Genomic DNA, 27,467 nt, shown 5'->3' with positions numbered 1-27,467 from the left:
TCTTCAGCCCTATAACCTCATTTCTTCTTTTAAGACAACATGATTTTCTTTCAATGGAATTTTGTATGTGGTGGTGGGGGGCGTGGTGGTGGCTGTGGGTGATAGTGAGATGACAGCCTTTCCAAGCAGTGAGGGTAATGTTGAAATGGGACCCTTGCCAATGTCTGTAATACCTTAACTTGCTCAGACTTGGAATCTTTGGATTCTAGATGGATTTTGAATCCAGATAGACTTTATGTGTTACGTAGGAAGTATTTAGTCCCTCTGCTAAAGTCCCACCTCCGTTAAATGTGGCACAAAGAAAAGTGCCCAGGCATGGGAGCTGACTTGCTATGTGACCTTGGGCAGGTCATTTGAGCACTCTGTGCTTTAGTTTCCTTATTTGTAGGAATTCTTTGATGGTTGAGCTTCTTCCCCCATTGGACCATCTAGAATGATCCTATGGCATTCAAGGTCAGGCAAAGTAAAGTAAAGGCTATACCTCTTAGTGCTGACTATCAGTTAGCCCCAGTTGTCTCTGGTTTAGAAAAGTCCAGAGCGTGACTCTTATGGTGATGAGTCCTGATATTAATTTTTTGTTTTTTAAGAATCACTAATTCAATTACAGTCTTGTTCTTCCAACTCCCATTTCTTCTCCATGGAAGATGATGCTCTTTGTTTTCTTCCTGGCAGCTGCTGCAGGCAGATGGGCAGAATCTCTGTCTCTGGAGACACCTTTGAAGGGTTCCCTACAGTTCAGGTCCCCCGTAAAGGACTGCCCTGCCACAGCCTTAAAATAGGGTGTGGGGATGGCTACCTCCCCTCCCCAGCTCCCAAGAGGATCCCATGTGTTTTTAAGGCATTTGTGGAAAATATGAACCTTTTAAGGTTGAAGCTAGTCATTAATCTTTATGAAGATACCAATGAAAATGACAACAGCTAACATTTATCGAGAATTTACTATGCAGCAACCACTGGTCTAAGTACTTAATTAATACTCATAATAACCCTTTGAGGCAAGAATGATTCTTAGTCTCATTTTGCAGATGAAAAAATTGAGGTAGACAGGTTAAGTAACTTGCCCAGGGTCATGCAGCTGGCAGATTGTAAAACTGGTGTTCAAACTCTAGAAGTCTGGTTCTGGGGCCTGCTCACCCCACTGCAGCTGGCGCTCAATGATTTATAACAATTGATTATGTTTTACCGACAATTTATAAATGTTTTTAAAGAAAAATAAGGACTATATAATTTTCTTTGCCTAGGTACAAATTTAATGGAAGACAATGTTTTGAAAAATAGGACTTTATGCTGGACTTCAATGGGAAATAGTTACAATATATTTTACCATATGTTTATATATATAAATCAAAATATAGATAAATATAGTCAAATCTTGCATCTCCATATATATTCACACATCTAGCGATATATATGTAGACACACACACGTATACACAGAGAAGGTGATGTACACAGACATCCCCAAATTAGGTCAGATGCCAGCTTAATTCCTGTAGCCTAAAAAAATGCCTCACTCCTAGGTCTTTGTTAACACATCCCCTGTTTGCTTAGTCAAAATAAGTGGTTTTAATGTTGGAGAAAACAAATAAGCAAACACTGTGAGGATATTTGAGGCAAAACATTGCTGACTCAACAGAAAACATCAAAAGGCCCTCTGCAGAGCTCAGGTAGCTTGGGCTTCAGAGAGCCCGTGGCTGGGCTGTGGTGTGAACAGAAACATCCATTCCAGGCTGTCAGCTGAGGATGCTGAGCGCCTTCCATGCCCAGCATCGAGCTGTGAGATCACAGACAGCAGGGCCAAGGCCTGATGGAATTTAGAGGAAGCATCTGCCAGTTCTCTTCTCCCTTTCCTGGTGCACAAGCTGGAGACCAGTGCAGCAGAAAGAATGTTCTGGAATGTGAAAAAGTTTCTTATGTAAAGCCGAGTGAACGGAGCAGGACATAGAATTGTACACATGGTTTAATCCTGATTTTATTAAGAAAAAAAATGGATATTTCCAAATACACATAGGAATGCGAGCATAAAGGAAATACACCAAAATGTGGTTTTAGATGTCTTCCTTATACTTGTTCAAATAGTCTACCGTGAGTACAAAGGACTTTTATAATTAGGAAGCACTCTAATAAATGTTAAAAAGTCACAGTTGGAGGCTGGAATAGAACTTTTCCAAAGAGGCTGCACATTTTATTACCATCCACCCTTCTCCTGAGTGCCAGGGAAGGAATCTTCTTGCAGACTCCAACTGACTTTTGGCCTGGCCCTGGGCAGCCACTCCCTAGTGGTTTAGTTGGTAAAGAATCTGCCTGCAATGCAGGAGATGGGGGTTTGATCCCTGGGTCGGGAAGATCCCCTGGAGAACCCACTCTAGTATTCTTGTCTGGAGAATCCCAGGCAAGTCAATCCCTGACCCCTTTGCAACCCCATGAACTGTAGCTTGCCAGCTTCCTCTGTCCCTGAAATTTTCCAGGCAAGAATAGTTGAACGGATTGCCATTTCCTCCTCCAGGATATCTTTCGAACCCAGGGATTGAACCTGCTTCTCCTGTGTCTCCTACATTGAACAGAGGAGCCTGGTGGGCTACAGTCCATGGGATTGCCAAGGGTCAGACATAACTGTGCAACTAACTCACTTTTACTTCACTTTGTTCAGCTGCTCTACAGTGCATTGGGCTCAGGGGTCTCATGAAGGCCTCACGTGTTGTCCCAGCTGGAAATGTACTAACTAAGAGCCCAAGGTTCTGCTGAAGGGCATCAGAGCTGCCAGGTAGCAAAGGGAAGGTGCCACTGCTATTGACCATTTTATACACTGGGCATTATGATTAGATTTTTTTTCTAAAAAAGATGGATTAAAGTAAGCAAAGAGTGGTCTGTTCCAAGTCCCTCATTGTATTGAGACCCCCACAGTGGAGTGGACTTGCCCAGGATCACAATCAAGTTCATCTTAAAACTAGAGCAAGGTCTCTGGGAAGACCATGCAAGACAACCCTGGCACCAGCTCTGTAGAGCCTTTCCACTGTTTTGTGTAATTCAGGCTTCCTCTTAGCCAAGCGAAGCCAGAGTTACAGTGGCAGCGCTTTAACCCTTTCCAGTTTTGTAGCAACATTCACACTGCTCCCCTCACCCCCTTGATAATTTCTGATGGTGTGCGTGTATACTCAGTAGCTCAGTCATATCTGACTCTTTTGTGACCCCGTGGACTGTAGCCTGCCAGCTTCTTCTGTCCATGGAATTTTCTAGGCAAGAATAGTGGAGCAGGTTGCCATTTCCTCCTCTAGAGTATCTTCCCAACCCAGGGATTGAACCTGCGTCTCCTCTGTCTCCTGTATCGGTAGACAGATTCTTAACCACTGTGCCACTTGGCAGGGATGTTATTCTTCCTTTGGCTTTCTAAGGCAGAGAAACCAGAGTGTGTGAGCTGCTAGGGGACAGGGAGGTCACCAGGTTCAGTGGCTTTATTCCACAGATGGAAGATTGAGGTACAGGGAAGGGAAGAAACTTTCTAACTTGCTCAGTGAGTTCCTGATGGAGCTGAAGCTGCTCCAAAAATAGGATGACTGTTTGTAATATTAACACATCAATCTCTTCCTACAGAAGAGGCAGTTGAGGACCAAAGGGGGGTGCCAGTTACCCAAAGACACCCAGGGTGGTAGGGGCCAAGCTAGAACTAATCTATAATTTTTCCAAACCCCCAGTTCTGGACCTGGATTTATAATCTATCCCTACTTCCACGACCCAACTTGATATGGGTTTCTGGCATTGTTACTTGAGATCTCTTCTTTGCGGTGATGGTAAATAGCAATTTTTTTTTTCTCAATTGTTCACAGGATTATCCGGACAAAAGTACAGCAGCCACCCAACCAACCGGTCCCAGCTTCCAGTCACAGCATAGGTAAGAAGAACTTTTAAAAAAAAATTTTAAAATCTAATGGGCTCCAAGTACTCAAAAGAACTTTTAATCATTCTTATGGACAGATAATTCTGCATAAAACACTTCGGCACACGTACTAATGCGCCTTCTTTGTCATTCTCCAAGGGCTGAACCTGGTAAATGAATTTTATAAATACTGCTAAAAGGTTTTGAATTTTACTGATTATTATGATAAATAGCTTTCACCATGAGACAGAAAATTGAAATCTAAGCCAAAAAAAAAAATCCACTAATGGGGGTCTATAGAATGTCAGATAATTAAAGTAATAAATCAAGAAAGGGATACTTATTCATAACATTTTCTGCATCATTAGTCAGTAAGTAGTTTTGAATGTGTTTTTTTCTTCTACCAACCAGCCCTTCTACAATTCTTTGTGCACTTGCAGTCTTGAGTGAAGATGTGGCAAACTTCCTAAACTTTCTTTCTCTCTCTCTCTTGCTTTGATCTCGTTGCTCCGTGAACTGTCAAGGGCTGCCACGGGGGTTTTTGACACTCACGGGTAAAGTCTGACAGTGACCAAGGAGGGGAGTTATATTTCCTACTACTCAGGAATTCAGAAGTTTCCCTTGCCTTCCCTTCCCTGCAAAGATCCTGAGATGAAAGTGACGTGTTTCTACTCAAGGTGTATTACTTCTCCACCTGGGATGAGGGAAACACCTCTGGTTAGCTGGGAGAAAGCGTGAAGATCTCTGACTGTTTATGGTTGCTTCTTTGCATCAAAGTAAGACAGAATCCCTCCTTTGCATAAAACAATTCTTCATGTAGTAATCCATCCAAAAATCATTGGCTAAGCCCCTGATATGCAACCTGCTGTAGAGACTAACATTTTGAAGGGAGTAGGACAAAATCCCCCGTTCTCAAGGGCTTCCTGGTCTAATGGTCCCCATTAGACCAAGAGCCCAGGTTTCGACAGATGTTTCCAGACTTCCCTGGTGGCTCTGTGGTGGAATCTGCTGCCAGTGCAGGAGACGCAGTTTTGATCCCTGGGTTGAGAAGATCCCCGGAGAAGGAAACGGCGACTCACTCCAGTATTCTTGCCTGGGAAATCCCATGGACAGAGGAGCCTGATGGGCTACAGTCCATGGGATCACAAAGGGTCAGACATGACTTAGCGACTAAACAACAATACCAATTACAAAGAGAAGTCTGCAAACACTGAGCTCAAGCTCAAGAAGAAAGCACAAGGTGCTATGGGAACAGAAGAGAGGGATGGGCCAGCTGTGCTGAGCTGGAGTGAAGGGGACTGAGCCAAGTTTCTGGGGAAATATCTGTGTCTGGGATTTCATTTGCAGCTTTAACTATTTCAGGTCCTATAGCAATGACTACTAAGGGTACCTGATAATATTCTTTCAGTTGGGTTAGAGGAATAATTCCACTTGACAGTCAGCAGAATGCCTTATCTCAGAAATTTGTATAAAAACCATATCTTATGTGTGTGCCACCCCTAATAGTTTATAAACTTATCGAAGAGTGAGGAAATGGAAGCTTTAGAGAGATGAAATAACTAGCCCTCGGTCACATGGCCAGTAAGTGGAGAAGCCAGGATTGGAACCTGGGTCTTTTGAGCTAAGTGTGATCACAAAATATTGGAACAAATGTCATCAGCTCTGTCAGCAGCGTGGTGAACCTTGGTTACATGTGGTTGTTGTTGTTTAAAGTATCAAATGACTTGTGATCTTCTTTCTTCCTCTGTTCTTTGCACCTTAACACAAAAAAGGTTGTGAGATTTGCATAAATCTATTTTGAGGCGCTTCTTCTGGTGAAGGAAAAGAGAAGTTAACGATTTCTACTTCTGTGTCTCCTAAGGAAGATCTAAAATCAAACTCAACTGTGAGAAGAAAGCTCTGTTCCCCTTAGGTCTGGAGGGGCAAAAGCTGGATGTGCTCCAAGGAAAGCAACAAACAGCTTCTCAACGGATCACCACCATCTCCAGTACTTTCTTACGCTTTAGAGTCAAAAGCAGCTCCACCTGCCTCCAGCTAGTTATAGCCAAAGGAAATGTGCCTAAGATTGGTCTACAGGTTTAATGAACCAAGAAAGAATTCCCACAGCCCAGAAATGGAAATTCAGCTGTACGGCTTGAGAGGACCCTGATGACCAAAAGGTCTCCCTCTTAGATTCTGGGGCCAGGAATTAATGTGAAACTTGCTGAAACCTCCCCTCCCCTATTCTTATTCTTAGGAACTTAGATATTAATACCTCAGTCACAGTAAGTCATCAACCCACGTTTTGGGGCGGAAGAAATCTAGACTTTAAGCCAGACGACCCAAGGCTGAGCCCTGGTGCTACTGCTTATTAGTGAGATGACTTTGAGCTAATCACTTTGCTGTATGGAGGCTCAGTTTCCTCACTTGATAAATGAGAATGAATAATAGCATTCAGTTATTGCAAGCATCAAATGAAAAGTACATTATTCATGTGAAGCATATTATTGTTTTTTCATTATTCATTAGTGAGGAGCAGATTACTACAGGGCTTAAGACTTTAGTTCTGGGGTTCTAGTCACTGCACTGTCTCATTAGATGTGTGACCTTGGGCAAGTCACTTACCTTCTCTGAGCCTTGGTTCCCTTACCTTTCCAGTGACCTAACTTCTAAGTTTGTTCTCAGAATTAAATATGATAATGCAAGAATGCCTGACACAGAGTAAGTTCTCAGAAAAGATTAACATTATTATATATCAATGTATATAACATAGAGTATATTCATATATATGTAATATATATATAAGACTTCCCTGGTGGCTCAGACAGTAAAGCGTCTGCCTGTAATGCGGGAGACCCAGGTTTGATCCCGGGGTCGGGAAGATCCCCTGGAGAAGGAAATGGCAACCCACTCCAGTACTCTTGCCTGGAAAATCCCATGGATGGAGGATCCTGGTAGAGTACAGTCCATGGGGTTGCAAAGAGTCAGACGCGACTGAGCAATTTCACTTTTAATATTATATAACTAATATTAAATATTAAAATCCAGGTAAACTGGAAGAATAAAAGACAGTGAGGGACTATTTATAAAAGAGACAGTCTTCATTAGGTGCTTTGCTGGCTATGTGTGTGAGTGTGCAGATATTTATGTCTGCGTGGATGGGTGGATGTGTAAATAGGCAGTGAGCCTGCCTAAACAGTAGATTGTTTTTAGCACCGGCTGGCTGTGGCTCCAGCTCCCCAGTTTCTCTGCTCCATCCCCCTGCTTCCTGCATCTTTGGATAGGCTGGGTTTGAGTTCCTTTCACCGCTGTCAGTTCTCTTGGGAGGGGGGCGCTCTTATCTTCCAGGTGTGGCTGCTGTTCTGGGGGAGGCATCCTTAGCACGCCCCCCACCCTCTCGGCACGTCCCACCAAGCTGGTGTTGGGGGAGTGCCTTTGTTTTGGCCCGATGGCTGGGGCCCAACCTTCCTCCTCCCCGGAGCCGCCCCGCAGCCTGCTGCCGGGCCCTGACCGTCCTCTCCCTCTGCGCAGTGTCCACCGGCTCCGTGACGCAGGTGTCCTCGGTGAGCACGGACTCGGCTGGCTCCTCCTACTCCATCAGCGGCATCCTGGGCATCACATCCCCCAGCGCCGATACCAACAAGCGCAAGAGAGATGAAGGTAAGCCCCGCGCCGTCGGGGATGGACCCGCCGGCTCTGAGGGATCTGTTTCCAAGCCCTTGGTCGGGGCGGGAGCACAGATGACCGCCGTGCGCTCCCCTTATCTGCAGAGCTCTGGAGGCGCCGGGCCCAGCCCCCACCTGACCCTCGGGGATAGGGCTAAGCCTTCTGGGAGAGGCCGAGGGGCCCTGCTGGGACTGGACTTCTTCCTAGCCTCCTCCCATCTTCACCCGTTGGAAGGAAAGGCAGTCCTGGCAGAACTCCATGGCCAGTGCTTTGCTGCCTCTAAGATGCCGGTGCCTTGGCAGATGTGATGCCCAAAGGCAGGGTGTTGGGGTAGGAGCACAGCAGCAATGGCCCCTTTTGGGGGGACCCCTGGGGAGAGGAAGGATCTGGGCATAGTGAGAGGGGCACACCTCCTGTAGTAGGCTTACCAAGTGGGGTCTCTCCCAGGCCTTCAGCGTGGTGCTATGTTGGGGTGGGGGTAGTTGAGGAAGTGAATAATCTCATCTCTGTTCTTAGGGCCTGGAAGGAAGGAGTGCAGGGGCCTCCCAGGGATTAAATAGATGTCAATCTTCCCTGTTGGTTTTTCTCAACCCTCCGTATGCTGCCGTCCAGAACTGGCTGCCTCTGTCCCGGGCACTGGCCCACCTTAACCCTGATCTCCTTTCCCTAGATGGGCTGCCAGCTTGGGCTGACACTACTGGGTCTGAGAGGAGAAATGACCCCCTGGGAGTCTGCAAAACCTTCATCAGGAAAGGATAGGGAAAAAAGGCCAGGGTCTAGGGCCTGAGGGCAGCGTGACAGAAATCTTGATTCAATTATTCAGTTCTTTGGCACAATTCCTCTTCTCAACTCCCTGTAAGGGATGTATGTTCTGTGTGAGCACGTGCCTAAGTACTTACGATCCGTAACTAGAAAACTGAGTCAGCCCAGCGGTGGATCGGTGTGTGGTCCGTGTGTTCCCGCCATGCAGGAGCTGGGCCCACGGCCTCTGTGTTGAGCTGTGGGAGATGGCCCACGGCTTCTGGAACCTGCGTCACCTCTTTCCCCCTGCTCCTGATGTCAGCAGATGTCAGAAGTCTTTTACTTGGTGGCCTTCTGTGCCATGTTCCTGCAGGAGGCAGTGGGCCTACCATCTCTGCTGGTTTATGGGGTTGATGGTGTCATCTTTCCATTATCACCTGGACACACTGCAGTTGTGCCCAAGCTGGAGCGTGCTGTGTTTGTTCATGTGGAGGGGTGGGTATTTGAGGCTCCCTCAGAGGCTAAGTGATAAAGGCAGAGTTTTGAAGAGAAAAAAAAAAAACCCTCAAAAAAGAGTTTTGAAGAGAAAAAAAGAAAAAAAAATTTCACACAGGTCCTGAATTTGGGAGATTGTGTCATTGTGTCTGTTGAGTGCGCTAATGGCTTTCGGTCTCTGGTGAGTGGTCACTCTAGCCTCCCAAACTGCTTGAGAAGGTGTAGAATGGTCAAGATGTGGGTATTGTTCATCTACACTGCTCTGTGCTGGGCAGATCGTTCCTGAAGGCTGTGACCCAAAGTATTGACCTTGAAGAGGGACAGTGACAAATTGGGATGTGTCCAGATGGGGATAACATGATGAAGTATTTGGAGGAACACCTTAGGGCTCTAAGGATGTTTTTGGTACCAAGAAGAGGAGATTGAGCAGGGCTGGATTATTGCTTTCAACTTTCTGGAGGGCTGACATGGAAGGCAAAAGGAATGAGACTCTGCTGTTTAGCCTCAAAGGCCAGTGTGAGGCAGATGCAGAAGAGATTTCAGCTCAGAGTACAAGTCTGCAAATATGAGAGTGGTCTAAGGCAAAAAGGGGCTGCCTCAGGAAGTAGTGAGTGCCCCATCACCAGAGGTGTGTTAGTAGAGCCTAGGCGGCCATTTGCTGGGCTGCTGTGTAAGAGTATCAAGAATCAGATGCAGGGTTTGATGATCTTTCAGATCCTCAGTTTTGGAATTTATGATTGAGCCCTGATCCCCAGAAAAACCTGGGAGGTGATCCCATCTGTGGTCTAGGGCTAAGGGAGAATGAGTTGATGGTCCTGAAAGCTTACAGGATTGGAAAGATTGAGAGACCAAGCAACAAGTAGAGCCCCCACCCATTCCCTGCCCTGCATCACTGAGGGTGGTTGTGGTTGGGCAGAGAGATGGCTGGAAGTGCCCTTGCTCATATCAGCAAACTGCCTGGGAGGAGTATAGTGAGGTGCTCCCCACTGTCCTTTGCATCCTCCCCCTATAGCTCTCTGAATCCTTGCATTGGGTTTAGGAGGAATTGAAAAGGTGGAGATTGCCACCCCTTTTTTATAGGGGAGGAAACCAAGGCCCCATGGAGTTCCATGATGTTGGCAAAGCCACAGAGCTGGTATGGCCAGGGGGTTGGGTGGGCTGAGGAGTGGAGAGAGCCCCTAAGGCTTCAGCTCCCCAGCTCCCTGGGCTGGACCAAGCCTGGGAGTGGTGTGAGGAGGGTTTCAAGCAGGAGGGCATGGTCAGCAGGTTGGATGGTGCCAAGAGTGTGGTGAGAAACTAGGGATCAGTCACTGGGGAAACACAGGGCAAATGCTGGTGAACTGGTGAACCATTGAGGCTGCGGGCCATAACACCATTTTTCTCGAGAGCTCTCAGCAGACTGAGTGAAGGGCCATGGGGCAAGACAGGCAATAAAGGGCCGAAAGGAAGACAGCTGAGGGTCCTCATCCCATTTTCCAGATGGGTGACCGAGGCTGTGCACAGTGGAGTGGCTTGCTCAACTCTGGTTCACAGTTTCCTGCCACTTGGACTTGGATTTTACCCTGTGGGCATTTCCTGGCCCTGCGTTCCTGCCCAGGGTTCAAGGCAGGGGTGGGTGATGGGAGAGTCCCATTACAGAGGACCTGGCCTCTAGACCTGGCAGGCTGGTGGGCAGTAGTGGCAACCTAAAGTCCCTGTGACAGGCAGTGTGTGGGGTGACGCTGTGATGGGAGGATGCCACCAGAGCAGAAGGGCAGGGCAGGGAAGGACTGACATTGACCCAAAGGATCTGGGAAGGGTTCTCATAGGAAGAGGCACTTTATGAAGGGAAAAATATTTTGCATGGCTGTTTTCAAACTTAAATGAATTAAAATTGAATAAAATGAACATTTATTTCCTCAGTTGCACTTACCCACATTTCAGTGGCTCAATAGCCACATGTCCCCAGTGGCTTCTGTACTGAATGACGTGGCCTGAGTACAAGTGCTTGGCACATTGTTGTTGTTCAGTTGCAAAGTCATGTGCAACTCTGCAATCCCACAGACTGTGGCCCGCCAGGCTTCTCGGTCCATGGGATTTCCCAGGCAAGAACACTGGAGTGGGTTGCCATTTCCTTCTCCAGGGGATCTTCCCAACCCAGGGACTGAACCCACGTCTCCTGCATTGGCAGGCGGATCCTTTACCAGGGACACCCTGCTTGGCACATCGTAGGTGCTCAGTAAACAGTCCTCAGTAGAATGGATTGGTCATGTTCCTGTAGAGGGTTCACAATTAGTGAGGATGGTGGTGGTGGGGGGGAGTCTCTAGTCTCCTCAACCAGGAATGTTTCTGTTGGCTATTTTTGTCTTCCATGGAAAGCTCAATTTAAGCAAAAACTTCTTTAGCAAAAACAAAGAAGTTAGAATACTATTAGACCAGGGGATTGCCAAGAGCCCTTTGGCTTAGAAATTCTAGGACTCTTCCTGGGGCATTTGCTTCCAAGACCACTTTGGGGACGTGGCCACTGTGTCCAAATCTCAGATGAACGTTTCTGCGACTGAGCCATCAGAGAAGGTCCGTGGGGCCCATGAGGGCAGAGCTGGGGTTGGCTAAGGGAAGCTATAGGGAGGCAGATCATGGCTCAGTACAAGGAAAGGCTTTCAGACAAGAGCCCGGCTGGACCAAGGTTAGAAGCCTCAGCTTGGAAAGGTAGCGAGCTCCCTGTCATTGGAGGCATGAACAGGGTTGGAGGCAGAAGAGCCAAAGAAAGCATTCTGGTTTGGACTCTGACTTTTGAGGCCTGTTACAATCTGGGTGGCAAGTGCTTCTCTGACTGCCTGGCATTCCAAATTGGTTCTGCCTACTTGTTTTCCCTCCTGCTGTCTGACTGCGTCCGCCATCATGTGGGCTTGACTGGGCGGGGCCGCATCACCTGTTTCTATCCCCAACCTGGCCTCCTGGCCCAGAGCCCCGTGCACAGAGGGCTCAGGAGGCTTGTGAGTGGCTGAGAGACAGGCTGGGGTGCTGCCCAGGCGGAGGGGCAGCTTCATCTCTGGGTTGGGCTGTCCTGAGGGTGTCCACGGAGAAAGCTGTGGCCAGGACCTGAGGAAACCTGCTGGGTGAGGGGGACAGAGCCCGGGGCAGTGCCTCCCTTCCTGGAAGGCCCCGAGGAGGTGGTGGTGGGGCTGGACTTGGCAGAGCGGGCAGAGCTGTGAATAGCAGCCATGGGTGAAAGGGCAGCCCCAGACCCTCTGTTCCTTCCTGGGCCTTTGATCTCTGGTGGGGCCTCCTTCCGCTGCCTCCAGGGCCCCCATTCAGGTCCCCTCAACCTCCCCCGCCCCTCATCCCCCCAGTCTGAAAGGCCCTGAACACACCGAGGTCAGCCGAGTGCGAATCCCTTTCACTAGCTCAGGAAGCTGGCCAGTCCAGCACTGGTATGGACTATGGGGACTATGGGGCTGGAAGCTTCTTTTGGGGCAGTAGGGGGTACACTGCAGGCGGAGTTTCTGGGCCTTGGGCTGCCTTCTGGGGACAGAGGGCACAGGAAGAGGCCTGTCCTTTTGAAAAGATGCCAAGTCTAGCAAGACCCTCACGGGGAGGTTTTGGGGCATGTAGCAGGGAGTGGGGGCTCCTGCCATGACTATGTCCATCCCTCTTTCGGGGGGTGACTCATCTCCGTCTTTGTGTCTCTCCCCGTCTCTTATTTGGGCCTGGCTGCCTCTGTTTATGTCCTGTTTAAGGGACTTCCTCTGTGTGTCCTTCTGTCTCGTTTCAGATCTCACTCTTTCTTTTTCTCGTATTCACTCTCTTCTCTCTTTCGCCCTCACACTCACTCACCCTCTTTTCTTGTATGAGCTCTCTCTCTCTCTCACCAGCTCTTCCCTCTCCTTCTCCAGGGCCAACAGCCTGAGCTCAGACCTCCGTGGGAGCCACACTGGGGAGGGAAGGGCCCCAGGGACCCTCTGACTTCAGGGCAGGCCCCGGCCTCCCTCTCCTTTACTGACACTCAGACACTGTCTGTTGCTCCTGGGCTTGGGACCGAAGGCGGACGGCTAGAGCAGAAGGTGCAGAGACTCTGCTCAGATTCCCAGCAGGGAATGAGATGTGTGGAAAACCTTGGGATTCTTGAGTTGTAGGCACCCTTGTGGCACCACCATTCCAGAGACTGGTGATCTCTGGAGACACCCCCCACCCCGCACCCCCCCAATAAAAAAGGTGAGGTGTTAAGGCCGGGCCCCGGGTTCACGGGCCAGGGACCAGCTGGTTTGAGGACTCTGTGTAGTGAAATCTTTGGCAAGTTACTTAATTCTCTGAGCCTGCATTTTGTTATCTGGAAAGCAGAGGGGGCACACGTTTTGTGTGTTATTGTGAGGATAAAATGAAATCATCCCAGCAAAGGGTTTATACCTCCAGGGCCTGGTGGAAGTTAAGAATTTAATAAATGGCCACTGAGGGAGACTGGGGCTTTGAGGGCGTGTGAGGCCGGTCACAGGCTGAGGGCAAGCAGGTTCCATCCGCAGTTCTATTTGGCAGCTGAAACTGGCTGACCTGCCCCCACCGACTTCCTGTTTGTAACTGTCTTTCCCTCTGGGCGCCAAGACTGAACAACAGCGCCCCCAGGTGTCAGCTGCAAAGGAAAGGGCCACTCATTTTCCTTTGCTTCCTTTTCCTTCCAGACCTTTAGCCCTCTTGCTAAGCCTCAGTCTTCCATGAAGTGAGGCCTTGGATACACAAGACCGTGGAGACCTCCAGGGTGGAGGGCAGAAGGTAGAACACCTGGGCCTGGGATGGCTGGGCTTCCACAGGTTTGGGGTCACCAGCTTGGTTTTCACCAGCCCTTGTCAGAGCTGGAAGGCCCTTGGAGAGCACCTGGGACATGTCACCCTAGTCATCATTTGGATGGGAAAACAGGCTTGAAGAAGAGAAGGGGTCTGACCAGGTCACACAGTAAAAACTCAGAAAACCTAGAGGGACAGATTGGACTCCTCAGAACATCCTTGGTACCCTACTGCCATTTGATGGGCCAAATCTTAGTTTCTTATCTCCTCTTCTTTCCTCCATTCTGCTCAGCCCATTAGTTGCCCCCACCGTTGAAAACCATCAGCAGCCCTGACCTGACCCCATTAGCCTATCACTCCTGGGCCTCAACTCTTGGGTCTGGACAACGAGGCCTGATCTCCCCTCCCTGGCCTCCCGTTCCTCCTCCCCATCCCTTTGGTGCTTCTGTCCCTGCACCTTCTCTGAGCTCTTCTGTCTCTGGGCCATTATCCAGGCAAGGCCCTCCACCTGGTATGCTGTCCTTAAGGCTGGCCTGTTGACCTGACCTGGTTTCCAGAGTCAGTCTAGTCCTTGGGGGATTTTTCAATGGGTCATTGGTGCCTCACCACTGGCTGAGGCCGTTGGATTCATCCAGACCAGCATGCCACTTTGGAGACCAGACAGACTCTGCAGAGAGAGAAGGAAGTGACCACCACTTTGTCTTCGTCTCTCCTGGGGCTTCAGCAGGGCAGGTTCCCTCCTTGCCCTTCACTGGGTATCCCCTCCATGTACCCTCAAGCTGGCCATGCAGGGGGCCCTTCCCTGAGTGCTCTTTGTGTCTGGGCAGGGGCCTGGACCAACATGTTTGCTCAGAGAGCATCACTTTGAACACAACTGCCAGCCTGCTAGTCATGCTTTACTTGGCTTGTCCTATATTTAAAATGATTTTGAGTTAGTTACTGACATTTAAAAACAAGGATATTTCCCATAGGGTGTCTGGCTTTTCTTGGGAAAAAAAAAATCAGGTCTGGGAACACTGGGCAGGCTTTTCTACATGGCAGCAACAGTTGGGGGGCTCCGGGGCCTGGGGTCCTCAGACTGCTCCCTACTCACCTTGCTCACGATATTTGTGCTCTATTTTTCTCTACCTGAATGCCTTTGAGCTTCTGGAGCCCTATTCTGGATTCTGCAGAATAAGTCTGGTCGAGTCCAGCCTATGGCAGCTAAAGTCTGTGGGAGGCAGGGCACTGACGGAGCTGGGTGGGGCTGTGCATGTGTGTGTATACGCGCATGCGCATGCGGTCAGGAGACTGGCCACCTCTCAGGCCAGGTAGGACAGGCAGTAGGGCAGGGCCGAGAAGTTCCACCCCCTTGGCCGCTCAGAACGACAGTGAGATTGGGGTCATTCAGTCCACATCTGCCAGGTAGGGTAGTCCAGGCACAAGGAGGCACTTAGTGGCATATGCTAAGGACCTGTCTCCCAGCCTGGCTGGCCACTTTCCTGTCCTTCTGGCCTTGCAGTCATTGGCACCTCAGCTGAGCCCCAGGCGGACAAGGGTCTGAGGCTTCCTTGGTAAAGCAGGGGACTTGAGGCCAGGTGGTCAATTAGAGGGGCTCCTTGGGCCTTTCCCTGGTGCCTGGGGTCTGTCCCTTGGGTGTAGGGGTCAGGTTTCAGTTCCTCCTGGCCCCTGGATCCCCGAGTTTCACTTTGATTCAGTGAGTGAGAGCCCTCGTGAGAGCCAACACCACTGAACACCCTCCCCCAAACCCTGTTGTTTGCACACCTGCTTTACCCAAGCTCCCCCTCCCCCCACCAGCTTTTCCCACGGGGCTGTGCGCTGGTGTCCCAGGGAGCCCTGGGGGATGTAAAGGGCAGGGGGGCACAGTGTGAGTCAGCTCTGGGGTCAATCAGAAGGAGAAGTGTGGGTCAGCGGTTGAGGGGACAGTAGAGGATATGGTCTCATTCATGGAGGGTAGGCTCCCTGCTGGGGCCGTCTGGAGTCCAGGGTGGTGTGAGTTTGGCTTTCTTCCCCACCCCGTATGCCCTGGTCCCCTGCGAGGCAGAGGATCCTATGGTTTGTGCTCTCTGCCTTTGGAATATGGTTAATCCTTGGCCACACAATCTGCAGTTCCGGACTTCAAAGAGCTCCAACTACCAGAGGCTCATGAGACAGGGGAGGGACCCTGGAGGAGGGAGCCTGGGGCTCTGCGTTCCAGTTCTCTCTTTGGGCCTCAGTTCCCTCATCTAAAACATGGGATTAGGATTCTCTTTGGTACCAAGATTCTGAGCTTCTTCTGGTCCCGACTCGAGTCCTCTTGGCCTTACTTCAGACAAGTGGTTCTCAAACTTTCAGTCTTGGAACCTCTTTCAACTCTTAAGGACGTTCAAGGACCCCAAAGAACTTTCGAATTTATGTGCGTTAATTAAAATGGACAAAGTTTTAAAATATTTATTAATTCACTAAAAATGGCAGTAATAAGTAACATAAAAACATGTTGTTTGAAATAAGAAAGAACTATATTTCCCAAACCAAAACATTTAAAATGACATTGCTTTATGATTTTGCAAATCTCTTTAGTATCTGGCTTAATAGAAGACAGCTGGATTCTCATAGCTGCTTCTGTATCCAATCTGTTGTGGTATCACACATCTTAGAGCCTCTGGAAAAGCTTCAGAGTGAAGAAGGTCGATAACAACTTTGTATTTTTATGTAAATAGCTTTGAACTCACAAACCCTTTGAAATGGTCTTGGGGATCACTGAAGGCATCCCTGGCCTAGACGTTGAGAATCTCTGCTTCAGGCTGCTGCAGACTCTGAGCTTATTTATCATTTGTACAGAGAAGGAGGACAGTTAAATGGTTTTTATTAAAAGAAAGGTGCCATCAGTTTCTCCTGTTCTTTTTTCCTGAATGCAGTGGGAACCATGGTGGCAGGCCTCTGAGCTGGGGGATGGAGTGACAAGACTTGCTGGGCTTTGGAAATTGTCCTCCACCAGATGGGGATGTACAGGGCGTCTGGGTCCTCTCCCAACCTTGAACTTCCACAGAAAGGCACAGCTGCTGAGGCTTTCACTTCCAGCAGATTATCTATAGGGTTTGAGGTCTGATCTCTGTCTATCAGGCTTCCTTTAGGGCCAACAGCAGCTACCTAGTGCTCTCCAAGGGCCCGGGAAGTGGATGTTTGGGGATCTAGCCGCATCTCCCCATCCCAGCTGAGCTCTGTACTCCATTCAGGGCAGACCCTAGGCATAGTTGTGGTGGGAAAAACCGCACCAAATAATGTTGATTAGGAATGAAACAAAATAACATGAAATAAATAAATTTGGTATTTATCTTGCCTTCTAGCCTTTGAGGAAAAGCAGGTATGAAAGACAATTGAAAGAAAGGGAGACTTCTTTTTTCATTCCACTGGGGCTTCTGAGTTTCTGCAGAATGCCAGTGGTGGGTGTGTGTGTAATTTCACTTTGAAATTTCCAATTTTCATTGGCACAAGTTTATCATTTGTGTTACTCCTTCCTTGGGCTAATGGACTAAAATGGAGGTGAGGGAGAAAAAGAGAATTTCCAAAAGTCACTTAGGAAGAATTGAAAAATGCCAGAAGAGATACGCTTATAGTGAGATGAGCTGATCTATGAGAGGAAACAGAAAGGCACAGCTCCTTCAGAGACTTTAGAAAAGAGCAAGATGAAAAGCAACAAGGGGGTCAGACACTTCCCAGTGCCAGCCACCAGGTGGCACCATCGACCCAAGACAGCTTAGTTGCTGTCTAGGGTTAGGGACAAGAGGGGTGACAGGGCAGTGTGTACTGACCATTTGTGAGCTTGGTATGCTTGTAATTCGGTGGAGGGCAGCAGTGCCTAGGCACGTGGACCATTTGTCTGAGTTTCATTTATCTGCCAGCATTTACTTAGGGAAGGGGGAGGCTGGGACATAGCTGTTGGGGGGTCAGTCTTGTCCTTCTCACCTCCATGGTGGAGATATCTTGATGCAAACCTTTTTTGGGAGTCCAGTCCTCAGTTCTAAGCCTTTACTTGCTGGCTGTGTGACCTTGGGCAAGTCACTTCTCTCTAGTCTTGTTTTCCTTGTGTTAAAATGAGATTTGGACAGATGAGCTGAGGGATCTTTGGGGCTCTGACATTTGGTGGTGTGCCAGAGAAAGCACTGGTGCTGGAGTTGGATTCAGGATAGTTCTCCATTGGCTGTGTGATCTTGGGGAGCTCACCTCCTGTTTGTGGGGATAATAGTAACATTTCCCTCACAGCTGTTAGATAAAATAGCCAACTGGAAAATGCTTGGACATTTTCTTGGTGCTGTAGGAGAGGGAGAGGTTGCTATTTATTATTTTTCCTGGCAACTTAAGTTAGCCAGAAGCAGGCCTTCTACCATCCTCACTAAGAAAATTTGTACCTCTGCCTGTGACCACAAACCAGTCCTTACCGTAGGTGTTTTCTCAATGTCACTGCATCTCTGGCCTAACTATCTCATGAAACTGCTGATTTCTCTCAGTTCTCACTGCCACTGCCTTGGTCAAAGCACCATCTCCTTTCCTTTGGATTATTGCTGTAGCCTCCTAGCGGGCCCCTACCTCCAATGTCACTGACTTCTCCAAACAGCCCACCTCCTGAATAGCAGCCCCAGGGGCACTTCTGAAATACAGTTCTGATCAGTGACTCGCCTGAAGAGTTTTCACTCTTCTAATCTGTCCACTGTTCTCAGAAATCATCCAAACTCCTTAACTAGAAGGCTGCTAGACCTTCTGTGGTCAGATCCATGCCCATCTCATGAGCCCTGTCCCTCTTCACTCTCCTGTTTTCGTGCTCAGCCCAGTCGTACCAAACCTCTTTCCATCCCTTGAATACCACTTGTTCTTCCCTGCTTGCAGCCTAAGGGTCCCATGCGTGGGTGGTAGAGCCAGGCAACCAGGCTCCTGGCGCTGACTCCACCAATATCTACTTGTGTGACTTCGGGCAGGTTCTTGAACTTCAGTTTCCCTCTTTGAAAAACAAGGGCACCCATTGTGCCCATGATTGGGTGGTTATGTGGACTGAATGAGATAATGCACGCCAGGTGCCTGGGAGGACCTGGATGCATGATATGTGCTCTGTAAAGGACACCTTTTGTGATAATGCTGTTCCCACCACCTGGAAACTGCCCCCTCCCCCACCCCACCATTTACCCAGCTGAGGACCCACAACTTCAGGATCCAGCTCATGTCACTTCCTAAAAGTGAAGGCTTCCCCGGGGCTTACTGCTAACTGTCAGCTCCCCTGGCCCCATCTGCAACACACAGAACCTGCCTGTTGACAAAAATACCACATTTGTCACTCATCTGTCTTCTTTGTGAGACTGTGAGCCCCGTGGGGACGGGAACAGTGTCTGTAGTGGTCACCATTATGGCCCTAGTGCACAGCACAGGGCTGGTTCTTAGTAACAAATATGTACTGAATAAGGACTCTGCATGTCATAGGAGCCTGGAGCCCCTCTGGTCAGGGGTTGCAGGCTGCTGGGGAGAACCCAGAGCCCTGCACACCAGACTTCTTCCTTTTACCCCTGCTTGACTCCAATGCCTCCATCCTCCAGTGATGCTGCCTGGTTCCACAGAAAGGACTTCATGACAACCATTCAAAATGGGGAGGGAGCTCTCCCGTGATTTAAACACACATGCGTGCGTGCACACACACACAAATATGCACAGCTGTGCATGCTGGTGTCTAGGGCCCTTGTTCTGCCTGCCTTACCTGAGCATGTGCCCCAGGTGTATATAGATCACAGCCTCAAATGGGAACTGTGACTCTAAGGCTAGTTCTTATTTAGGGTTTGCCATATATATTCCTTTTATTTATTTACTTTTTTGGCCACATGGCATGTGGGATCTTAGATCCCCCACCAGGAATTGAACCTCCGCCCCGTGCATTTGAAGCACTAGAACATGAGGGAAGTCCCTGTCATTTGATACTGCCACTGTACCAGGTGAAACTTTTATCACCCCCATTTTATAGAGTTTCAGAGAGATTCAGGAAATTACCCAAGGTCACACAGCTCCCCAGAGGCACTACTGGGACTGGTCCCTTGGCAGCTGGCTCCCGAGTAGCCGAATCTGCCACCCTGGTCTGCCTGTCACAGAGTGTCACTCAGGATGGCATCAGTGGGAAGGTCCTTAGCTCTCTGCAACAGGGGAATTCGAGCCCACCTTTTGTCTCAGTTATGCTGTCCCATCGCCCTACCAGGCTGCGCCCAGGGGGCCTCTGCACAGAGCCTGCTTCCTCACTCAGATACTCACTCTTTTCTCACGCTTCTCCTGACACTGCTGTGCACAGTGCCTTGTGGCATCTTCACACTGGTCACCTTCCAGCGCAGTTGGCTGATCACATGTGGACTTTACACCACAGCAGAGTAGCACTGTGGGTGGACTGGAGTTCGAGCCCAGCCCTGCCACTCAGTAGCTGTGCAAGCTTTGACAAGGGCCTGAATGTCTCTGAGCTTCAGTTACCTCATCAAGGGGATAATAATTCCTGCATTTCCTGGTAATAAAAAAATGTTACCTATAGTATTTTGATCAGCTCTGGCACATGGCAAATTTTAACAACAGAAGTTCCCATTATTTTTATCATCAGAGAAGAGTTTTAACCCTGAATCCAGATTCCTCAGAAAAGACTGTGTTGAGAACTTTCTAAATTCCTAGCTACTTTGTTTTTCTCTCAATCTCTCTCTTTTTTTTTTGCCACACCTTGCAGCTTGTGGGATCTTAGTTCCCCAAGCAGGAATGGAACCCAGGCCACTGCAGTGAAAGCACTGAGTCCTAACCACTGGACTGCCAGGGAATTCCCATCTTTCTCTCTTTTTTAGATGATTATTTCATTTATATTGCTAAGTCTAATGATAGGATTTTTCAGGCCAGGAGCAGAAGAAAAAGATAAATGCACCAGAATTTACATTGGCAGAATTTTAGCTCTGCTTTGTCTCGGAAGTGAACGATTTGAGTTGTAGCTGAGGGCAACTTGCGGTGGCGGGATGAACAGGTCATAGGGTAGAGGCCTGGGTTCCTGGCTGCAGTTCACCACGATCTTGCTGTGTGATCTCAGTCAGATCCCTGCCCTCTGGATCTTCCACTTGGATGCAAAGAGCCGGATACCCGTCCATCTCCAGATCTTGCCTCCTCCCTCCTGCTGGCTGCGCCCCCTCCCTCCTCCTCCATCTTCTCTCTTCGTTTCCTTTCTGTCTGAGACACAAATGCCATCCGGCACTTTTGAATGGTACTTTTGTTCCGCTAACATCTCTTTTCTGAAAAGAACGATTGGTCAGGTTTGTATCTTTTAAACGCTGGCACATTTTATCAGTTAAGAACCTGCATACTCGCTCCCAAGGCAGAGCTTGTAGGAGGCAGACAGAAACAGCAAGGAGGAAGGTGGGGAGCGGGGTTATGGGAGACAGTGGAGGAAAACCCGCCAAATCTCTCTGAGGGACTAATGTTTGGTCCTTCCAGAAAATGCCTTTTTTCCTGGGAGCCCCCCTTTCCGGCTCTTCCCACGAGCCTAAGCATTTTCCAGCCTGACTCCAGTTATGACCTGTGTACCCCTCTATAGCTTCCCACAGAGTGGGGAGAGGGGGAGGAGCAGGGCCTGTGCCTGAGTCACTTTTGCTCTAGGTCTCCTGGAGAAAGGGCCGGGAGCACGGGTTTGGGAATTGCAAGGCCTTGGCTCTGAGTGTTGGTGATCCTGGGCAAGCCATGCCCGGCCTGTCTTCTCGGCAAAGAGAGCAGAATTCCTTCCTCAAAGTCTTGAGGACTCGTCCTCAACTCAGGAGGAGTGTCGTGTGAGAAGGTGCTTATAAACCGTCAAGCTCCATGTAGGTAGGAGTAGTTGTTACGCACTTGTAGTTCATCCCAGGTGACCTTGGACAAATTCCTTAACTTCTCCAAGGGTCAGTTTACCCATCCGTAAAATGGGGACGCTAACCCTTAGGTCCGGAGAAGGCAATGGCAAGCCACTCCAGTACTATTGCCTGGAAAATCCCATGGATGGAGGAGCCTGGTAGGCTGCAGTCCGTGGGGTCGCTAAGGGTCGGACACGACTGAGCGACTTCACTTTCACACATTGGAGAAGGAAATGGCAAACCACTCCAGTGTTCTTGCCTGGAGAATCCCAGGGATGGGGGAGCCTAGTGGGCTTCCGTCTATGGGGTCACACAGAGTCGGACACGACTGAAGTGACTTAGCAGCAGCAGCAGCAGCAACCCTTAGGTCATACAATTATTGTAAGAATTTCATATGGATGTAGAACAACTGGCAAGAAGAACTGTTCTTGGCAGTGGCAGGTTCCCAGGTCTAGGCGAGCGCCCTGTCTCTTTCCCTTTCTTATTTCTTCACGGTGCCTTCCCCGTGAGGACAGCGCACAATAACGAACCCACAAGCTTCTGAAGTCTGGCTGCCCATTCTGAAACCCAGTCGGCCTCTTCCCTAACCTGTAACCTCTTCCCTAAGCCTCAATCCTCTTGCCTGTAAAAGAGGGATAATTATACCTCCTTAAGAGGGCTATTGAGAAGATCGGCCTGTGCCCGTGCCTGGCTCGGCCCAGAGTCGGCGCGAGTGAATGCTCGTGATTCTGCTGGCCTCCGCACACCCGGACTCAGGGCCCCCGGCCGCCTTCTCCTTCAGGCCCCCTTGGCCGGCGAAGAAAGCCAGGCCCGAGCGGAGCGGACGGGATTTGCTCAAGGTCGCACTAGAAGTCATCTGCCAGGATCTTTGATGACTATTCCGTGCCACTTCGCGAAATCAAGCCCCTACAAGAGGCCGAGGGTCTGGGGGAGAAGGAGAGAGGCCAGACGTTCCTCTGCCACCGGGTCTCGGGGCGCCAAGTCGGCCCAGAACGGAGGGAGGACACCTTGCAGGAGTGCGTGGTGTCTGCCTGCGCCGGGCGGCCGGAGAAAGAAACGCAGCGGCGGTCAGAACTCGGCGCAAAGAAGAAGGGAGCGCGCGGCATCCTCGGCCAGGAGGCCCGCGAGTCCTCCGCCGAGCATTTGCAATTTAATTGACATTTGGCGGCAGGAAGCCAATCAGTATAAGTCAATTGACGTGCGGAGATAAAACTAATAGGCGGCCGGCGCTCCCCCAGCCGGCGCGGCCTCGGCGGGGCCGCGGGCACAGCGTGGCGGCCGCGGCGCCGCGGGCCGGGCCCCGGCAGGTACCGGCGCTGGCGCGTGTCTCGGCCCGCGAGGGGGCGGCGGGCGGCCCGCTGATTGCCGCGTAGCCCACGGCGGCCGGGAGAGGCCCGTAATGAATGACTTTATTTGTCGGGGCCCTGCTGAGAACAATTGAGTTTGTTATGGTAACAACGGATGCCAGCTTTTCGGGCCCCGGGGAGCGCGGGCGCGGCGGCAGCCGGGAGCGGGGCAGCGGAGCAGCGCGGAAGCAAGGAACACCGGTGGCGGGGGACCGGCCCGCCGAGTGCCAGGAGCCCAGGGGACGCTGTGCACCCCGAGCCGGCGGAGGAGAGGCCGGGCTGCCGGGGCGCCTTGGATCGAGGTGCTGGGGTGGACGATGCCCACCGCTGTCGCCTTGGACCACAGTGCAGATTTGGGCTGGGCTGTGGGTTCATAAATCCCTTCCTCTCTTGTTGGACTGGCCCGTCCTCCTGGTGTCCCGGTGGTCTCTTCTTCCCTCTGCCTCTGGGTGTAAGGGGACTTCGGATCTTGTCGAGTACTAACCTGACATCAATTTTTGTCTTTTGCTCCATTGGGAAAGTAGAAAAAGACACAAAGACATCGCCGCTCCTAGGGGGCATGGCTTGACAAATTCAGGGCTGCATTTCAGCACACCACATGCGGTGATGCTGTTTCTGTGCCCTCTGCTCTGGAGAGAGTGCCTTCATTCCATCTCTGCCCTGCCTGCGTACCCATGCTTTGTGGCATGGCACCTCCCACAGGAAGCCCTCCTATCCCCACAAAGAAGGATGCCAGCCACATGGCTGCCTCTGAGCCCCGGCAGCTTTCTCCTGCCTCCTCCATTGGTTGGTGAGTTCCATGGGCAGGGCCACTTCCAGTTCATTCCAGTGGCTCTCTCAGTGCCCAGCTTGGGGACTGGCAGAGCACAGATGTGGAGTGGATATGGGGAGGTATTTCTTTTTTCTCTTCGATCTCTTGCTTTCCCTCTAGTTGGAGAACCAAAGGGTTCCTTTTCCTCCCTCCTCCTGACACCCCCTCCCCCCCAACAGTTCTCTTTTCAGACACACTATCATTCATTCGATCACTCAACAAATATTTTCTGAGAACCAGCCACGTGTCCGATACTCTGATATGAAATGCCCTTGACCTCAGGGAATTTACTTGGCAGTGAGAACAGACAGTGCAATGCACATGATAAATATGTATCAGGTGCCTACTGTGTGCTGAGTAGCGGCCTGAATTCCTTGAGGTGGCACAGGCTTCATAAGGCTTGCTGAGACTTTCCCCTCTGTCATTGCATTTAGTGATCCTTGGTGCCACCCTATAACAACCAACCTCATCCACAATGTACAGACTGATGCTTAGCATGTTTAAGAAGCAGCAGCACAATGTTGCGGAAAGAGTCTAGATTGGAAATCTAACACTAGTTTGCTGTATGAACTCTGTCCATTTCTTCCCCTCTCTGGGCCTCAGTGTCCTCCTCTGTGAAATGGGGGAATTGGAATTGATGGTCTCTGAGGACCAGTTGAGTGTGAATGGTCCACAGGGGAGATGGAGCCAGGACCCAGGTCTCTGCTCCCAGCCCCCTCTTGCAGTGTAATTGGTGCCGCTGACATTGAGACTGAAGCGCTCACTGTGTGACAGACACCGTGTGTAACACCAGCTTTAAGAAAGTGTAGGTACTATTACTGTTTCCCTTTGGTAGATGGAAAAGGTGAGAGGTTAAATAATTAGTCTAGGGTCATACAGCTAGTAAGTTGCAGGGCTGGGATTCAAACCCAAGCAGTCTGATTTTAGAGCCTGTGCATTTACCCACTCTGTTAGTGGCAGAGGTAGCATATAACCCCAGGCCCTGGCAACTCCTCTCCTGCTCTCACTCCTTACTTAGTTCTACCTCCTGTTTTCCTAGCTCCAAAGCTCATTCTGCATGTTTGCAGGGCAGCAGGAGCACTGATTTGTCAAGGTGTCTTTTCTCCCCTGGCTTTCTGCTCTTTGCCTTGATGCAGATGACTGAGAGAAGACCTGGCAGGAGGGAGAAGCTGCTGCGGAACCCGGGTCCCGTCTTGACTCTGTCCTAGCCTGATTATTCTATCTGGAATTGAGTTTTTAAAAAGGAGAGGGCGAATCCAGTGATGTCTTTTAGGAACAAACTCTTATGATTCATGCCTAAAGTACCTTTATTTATAGTCAGTTTTGGCATCTGTCTTCCTGTTCCTGAAAAAGGGTCTGGAGAGCTCTTTCTCTCCCTATAGCTCTCCCTTTTCAGAAAGATAGGGTGATAGTCTTGAGATAGTCCTAGTGGACAGAAGTGAAGGGGCCTTGAATCCAGTGAGTTTGAATCCTGTCAATTCAATCTCGCCTCTCTAAAACAAATATTTTGTAGTGTTTCCTTTGCTATCCTAAGATGACATTTAGAGAAAATATAACCTGCCTAGACACATAATTTAAAAATCAATACAATGCTCCAATTGTAACAAAAAGGAGAAAGAAAAATAAAATCAGAGTAAAATGATGTGTTTCATTATGTAAATGCTCAGAAGACATAATAAAGTAGTCAGTTGCTTGCACTTATGCGTAGAATCACCATGAATACGGCAGCTACAAATGTGGACAGCTGTGTTTTCTGGCAATACAAATGCCTCTGGTGGTGTTGCCATCAGCAAACTGATTTTCTGACATTGTGAAAGTCTTGATAAAATTCCAACCAAACCAAAGCGTAATCTTCCCTCAATTTATGTGATGGTTGTATTCCTGGACAATTCAGTGTAAATTAAAACACCAAGCTTGTGTATATATAAGTAAAATAGAGCTAGGTTCATGGCTTAAATATTTATAAAGAGAGTTCTCACCAACCTAAATGTATTATTCCAAATGTGTGTGGGATGCAGGGCAGTCCCTCACTGCACTGGACTGGGCTAGGGAGCATCCCAGGCTCCACCCACTAAATGACTTAACTCCTCCCCAAATAACAGTGATTCACCGATTTTCAGAATCTCCTCTGATTTGATCACCCTTGTTGAGATCCACCTCAACAAATGAGTTCTTTTTTGGGATCTCTTCCTTTGGGGAGTTCTGTGACTACTTGAAAAAGCAAAATCTGCATGTATCCTGCATTTTGTGTACAAGACCTTGTGCTGGGGGGTCAGAGAGCATGACCTGCTGGGTATCTAGGGTTCCTTCATGGGTGCCAACCTTCCAGTTGGTGAAAGCCCCACCCACAGCTTATCACTGTCTGGGATACCCTCTGCCTCCTCTCTCATGCCCCCAAGTCCAAATCCTGGTTCAAATGCCAGATGTTTCCTCCAAGAGGGTTTCCCTGATAGCTCAGCTGGTAAAAAATCCACCTGCAATGCAGAAGACCCCAATTCGATTCCTGGGTCAGAAAGATACACTGGAGAAGGGATAGGCTACCCACTCCAGTATTCTGGCCTGGAGAATTCCACGGACTGTATAGTCCATGGGGTCACAAAGAGTCGGACACAACTGAGCGACTGTCAGTTTCCTCCAGGAAGTCTTTCCTGATCCTTCTCCCTGACCCCCAACACCAGAGAGATTGTCATCTCTGGGCCCCACTACCTGCTCTTCGGGGCTCCTGTAGTGTACTTTCCCCTGCTTGAATCATAATTACCCCTCTCTAGGCTTCCTCCCCCTGCCAAGGAATGGGCTTCCCTTACAGGGCTATGCTTGGGATCGAAGCACCAGCAAAAGAGGAAGGAATACTTGAACCAAGGGATGCAGCTTAGCCAGGTGCTCCTCTCTGTGCATACCTTGTCCTGTTTAATTAGGCAAATGGCTTCTTTTTTCCTATCCTCACCTCCTGTCCTCATTGCCTGACAGGGGGTGCTTGCTATGCAGATGACACTGTCTCATTTGGGGTCCCCCTGGCTTGCTTTCTCTGCCCCAGTGCTGCAGTCTTGGCAGAATTTATTGACTCTCATTGCACATATAGCTGGCAAGTGGCAGAGCCAGAGCTGGCACTCAGTACACCACTATCTTTGTCATTTAAACTCTTTCAAGGCTGGGCCTCCCCCTTGGGGAGTCGTTCATCCATTTTTTGGCTCCTGACTCAGAGCTGGGCACTGTGGCCTCAGTGATGGGCAAGGCCTGGTGACCCCCTTTGTTTTCCCTGAGGGAGTTCTGTCTTCCAGGGAATGGGGCATCATGAGATGCCCACAGGGAGGGGGTGAGTACTCAGTCCTAACAGGAGGTAACCAAGGAGTAGCTGTCTCCTTTGTACCTGTTTTTTTTTTTCACTTTCAATGAAATGTCCACTTGTATCTATTCACTCCACAAGTGTTTATTGTGTGCCCCCATGTGCTAGACATTATTCTAGGTGTTGGGGACACAGCAATGAATGAAATAGACAAAAACCTCTGCCCTCATGAGTGACATTCTAACGAGGGGGAAAAGAGTAAAGAAATGAAAACAAGAAATTCCATAGAGGTCCAGTGGTTAGGACTCTGCATTTTCACTGCTGAGGGCACAGGTTCAATCCCTGGTCAGGGAACTAAGATCACACAAGCCTCTCAGTGTGGCCAAAAAAAAAAAAGGAAAATAAGCAGCATGTTGTTAAGTGCTCTGGAGGACCACAAAGCTGGGTAAGGAAATAGAGAATGAAGTAGGGCTGGGTAGGGTACATGCTGGTTTGTGGAGGGTGGTCATAATGATGAGATGTCATTTGAGCCGAGACTTCAGAGGCAGGAGAAGGAAGCCAAACAGATATTGGGAGAGGAATGTTCCAGAGAGAGAAAACAGCACATGCCAAGATCTGAGTGAGGCAGGGGTGAGCTTGGTGACTGAGGGACAGCAAGGAGGC

The 27,467-nt window shown here is 49.5% G+C and overlaps 1 protein-coding gene across 4 annotated transcripts in view; it reads left to right on the top strand.

Moving 5' to 3' along the window:
* Window positions 1-27,467, top strand: part of PAX5 (paired box 5) — a 187,323-nt gene that overhangs the window by 23,090 nt on the left and 136,766 nt on the right. For all 4 annotated transcript variants that reach the window (XM_088837981.1, XM_088837978.1, XM_088837979.1 and 1 more), the window contains 2 exons: window positions 3,824-3,888; window positions 7,384-7,512. In XM_088837981.1, the coding sequence (XP_088694107.1) occupies window positions 3,824-3,888; window positions 7,384-7,512 (194 nt within the window). The remainder of the gene's footprint in view (window positions 1-3,823; window positions 3,889-7,383; window positions 7,513-27,467) is intronic.

This window comes from Moschus berezovskii, chromosome 7 (genome assembly GCF_049115385.1).
Source record: "Moschus berezovskii isolate FMDL1 chromosome 7, NW_MosBer_1.0, whole genome shotgun sequence".
NCBI classification, from domain to species: domain Eukaryota; kingdom Metazoa; phylum Chordata; class Mammalia; order Artiodactyla; family Moschidae; genus Moschus; species Moschus berezovskii.
Note: the sequence above shows the minus strand (reverse complement) of the source record. Positions and strands in the feature narration are given on the sequence as shown.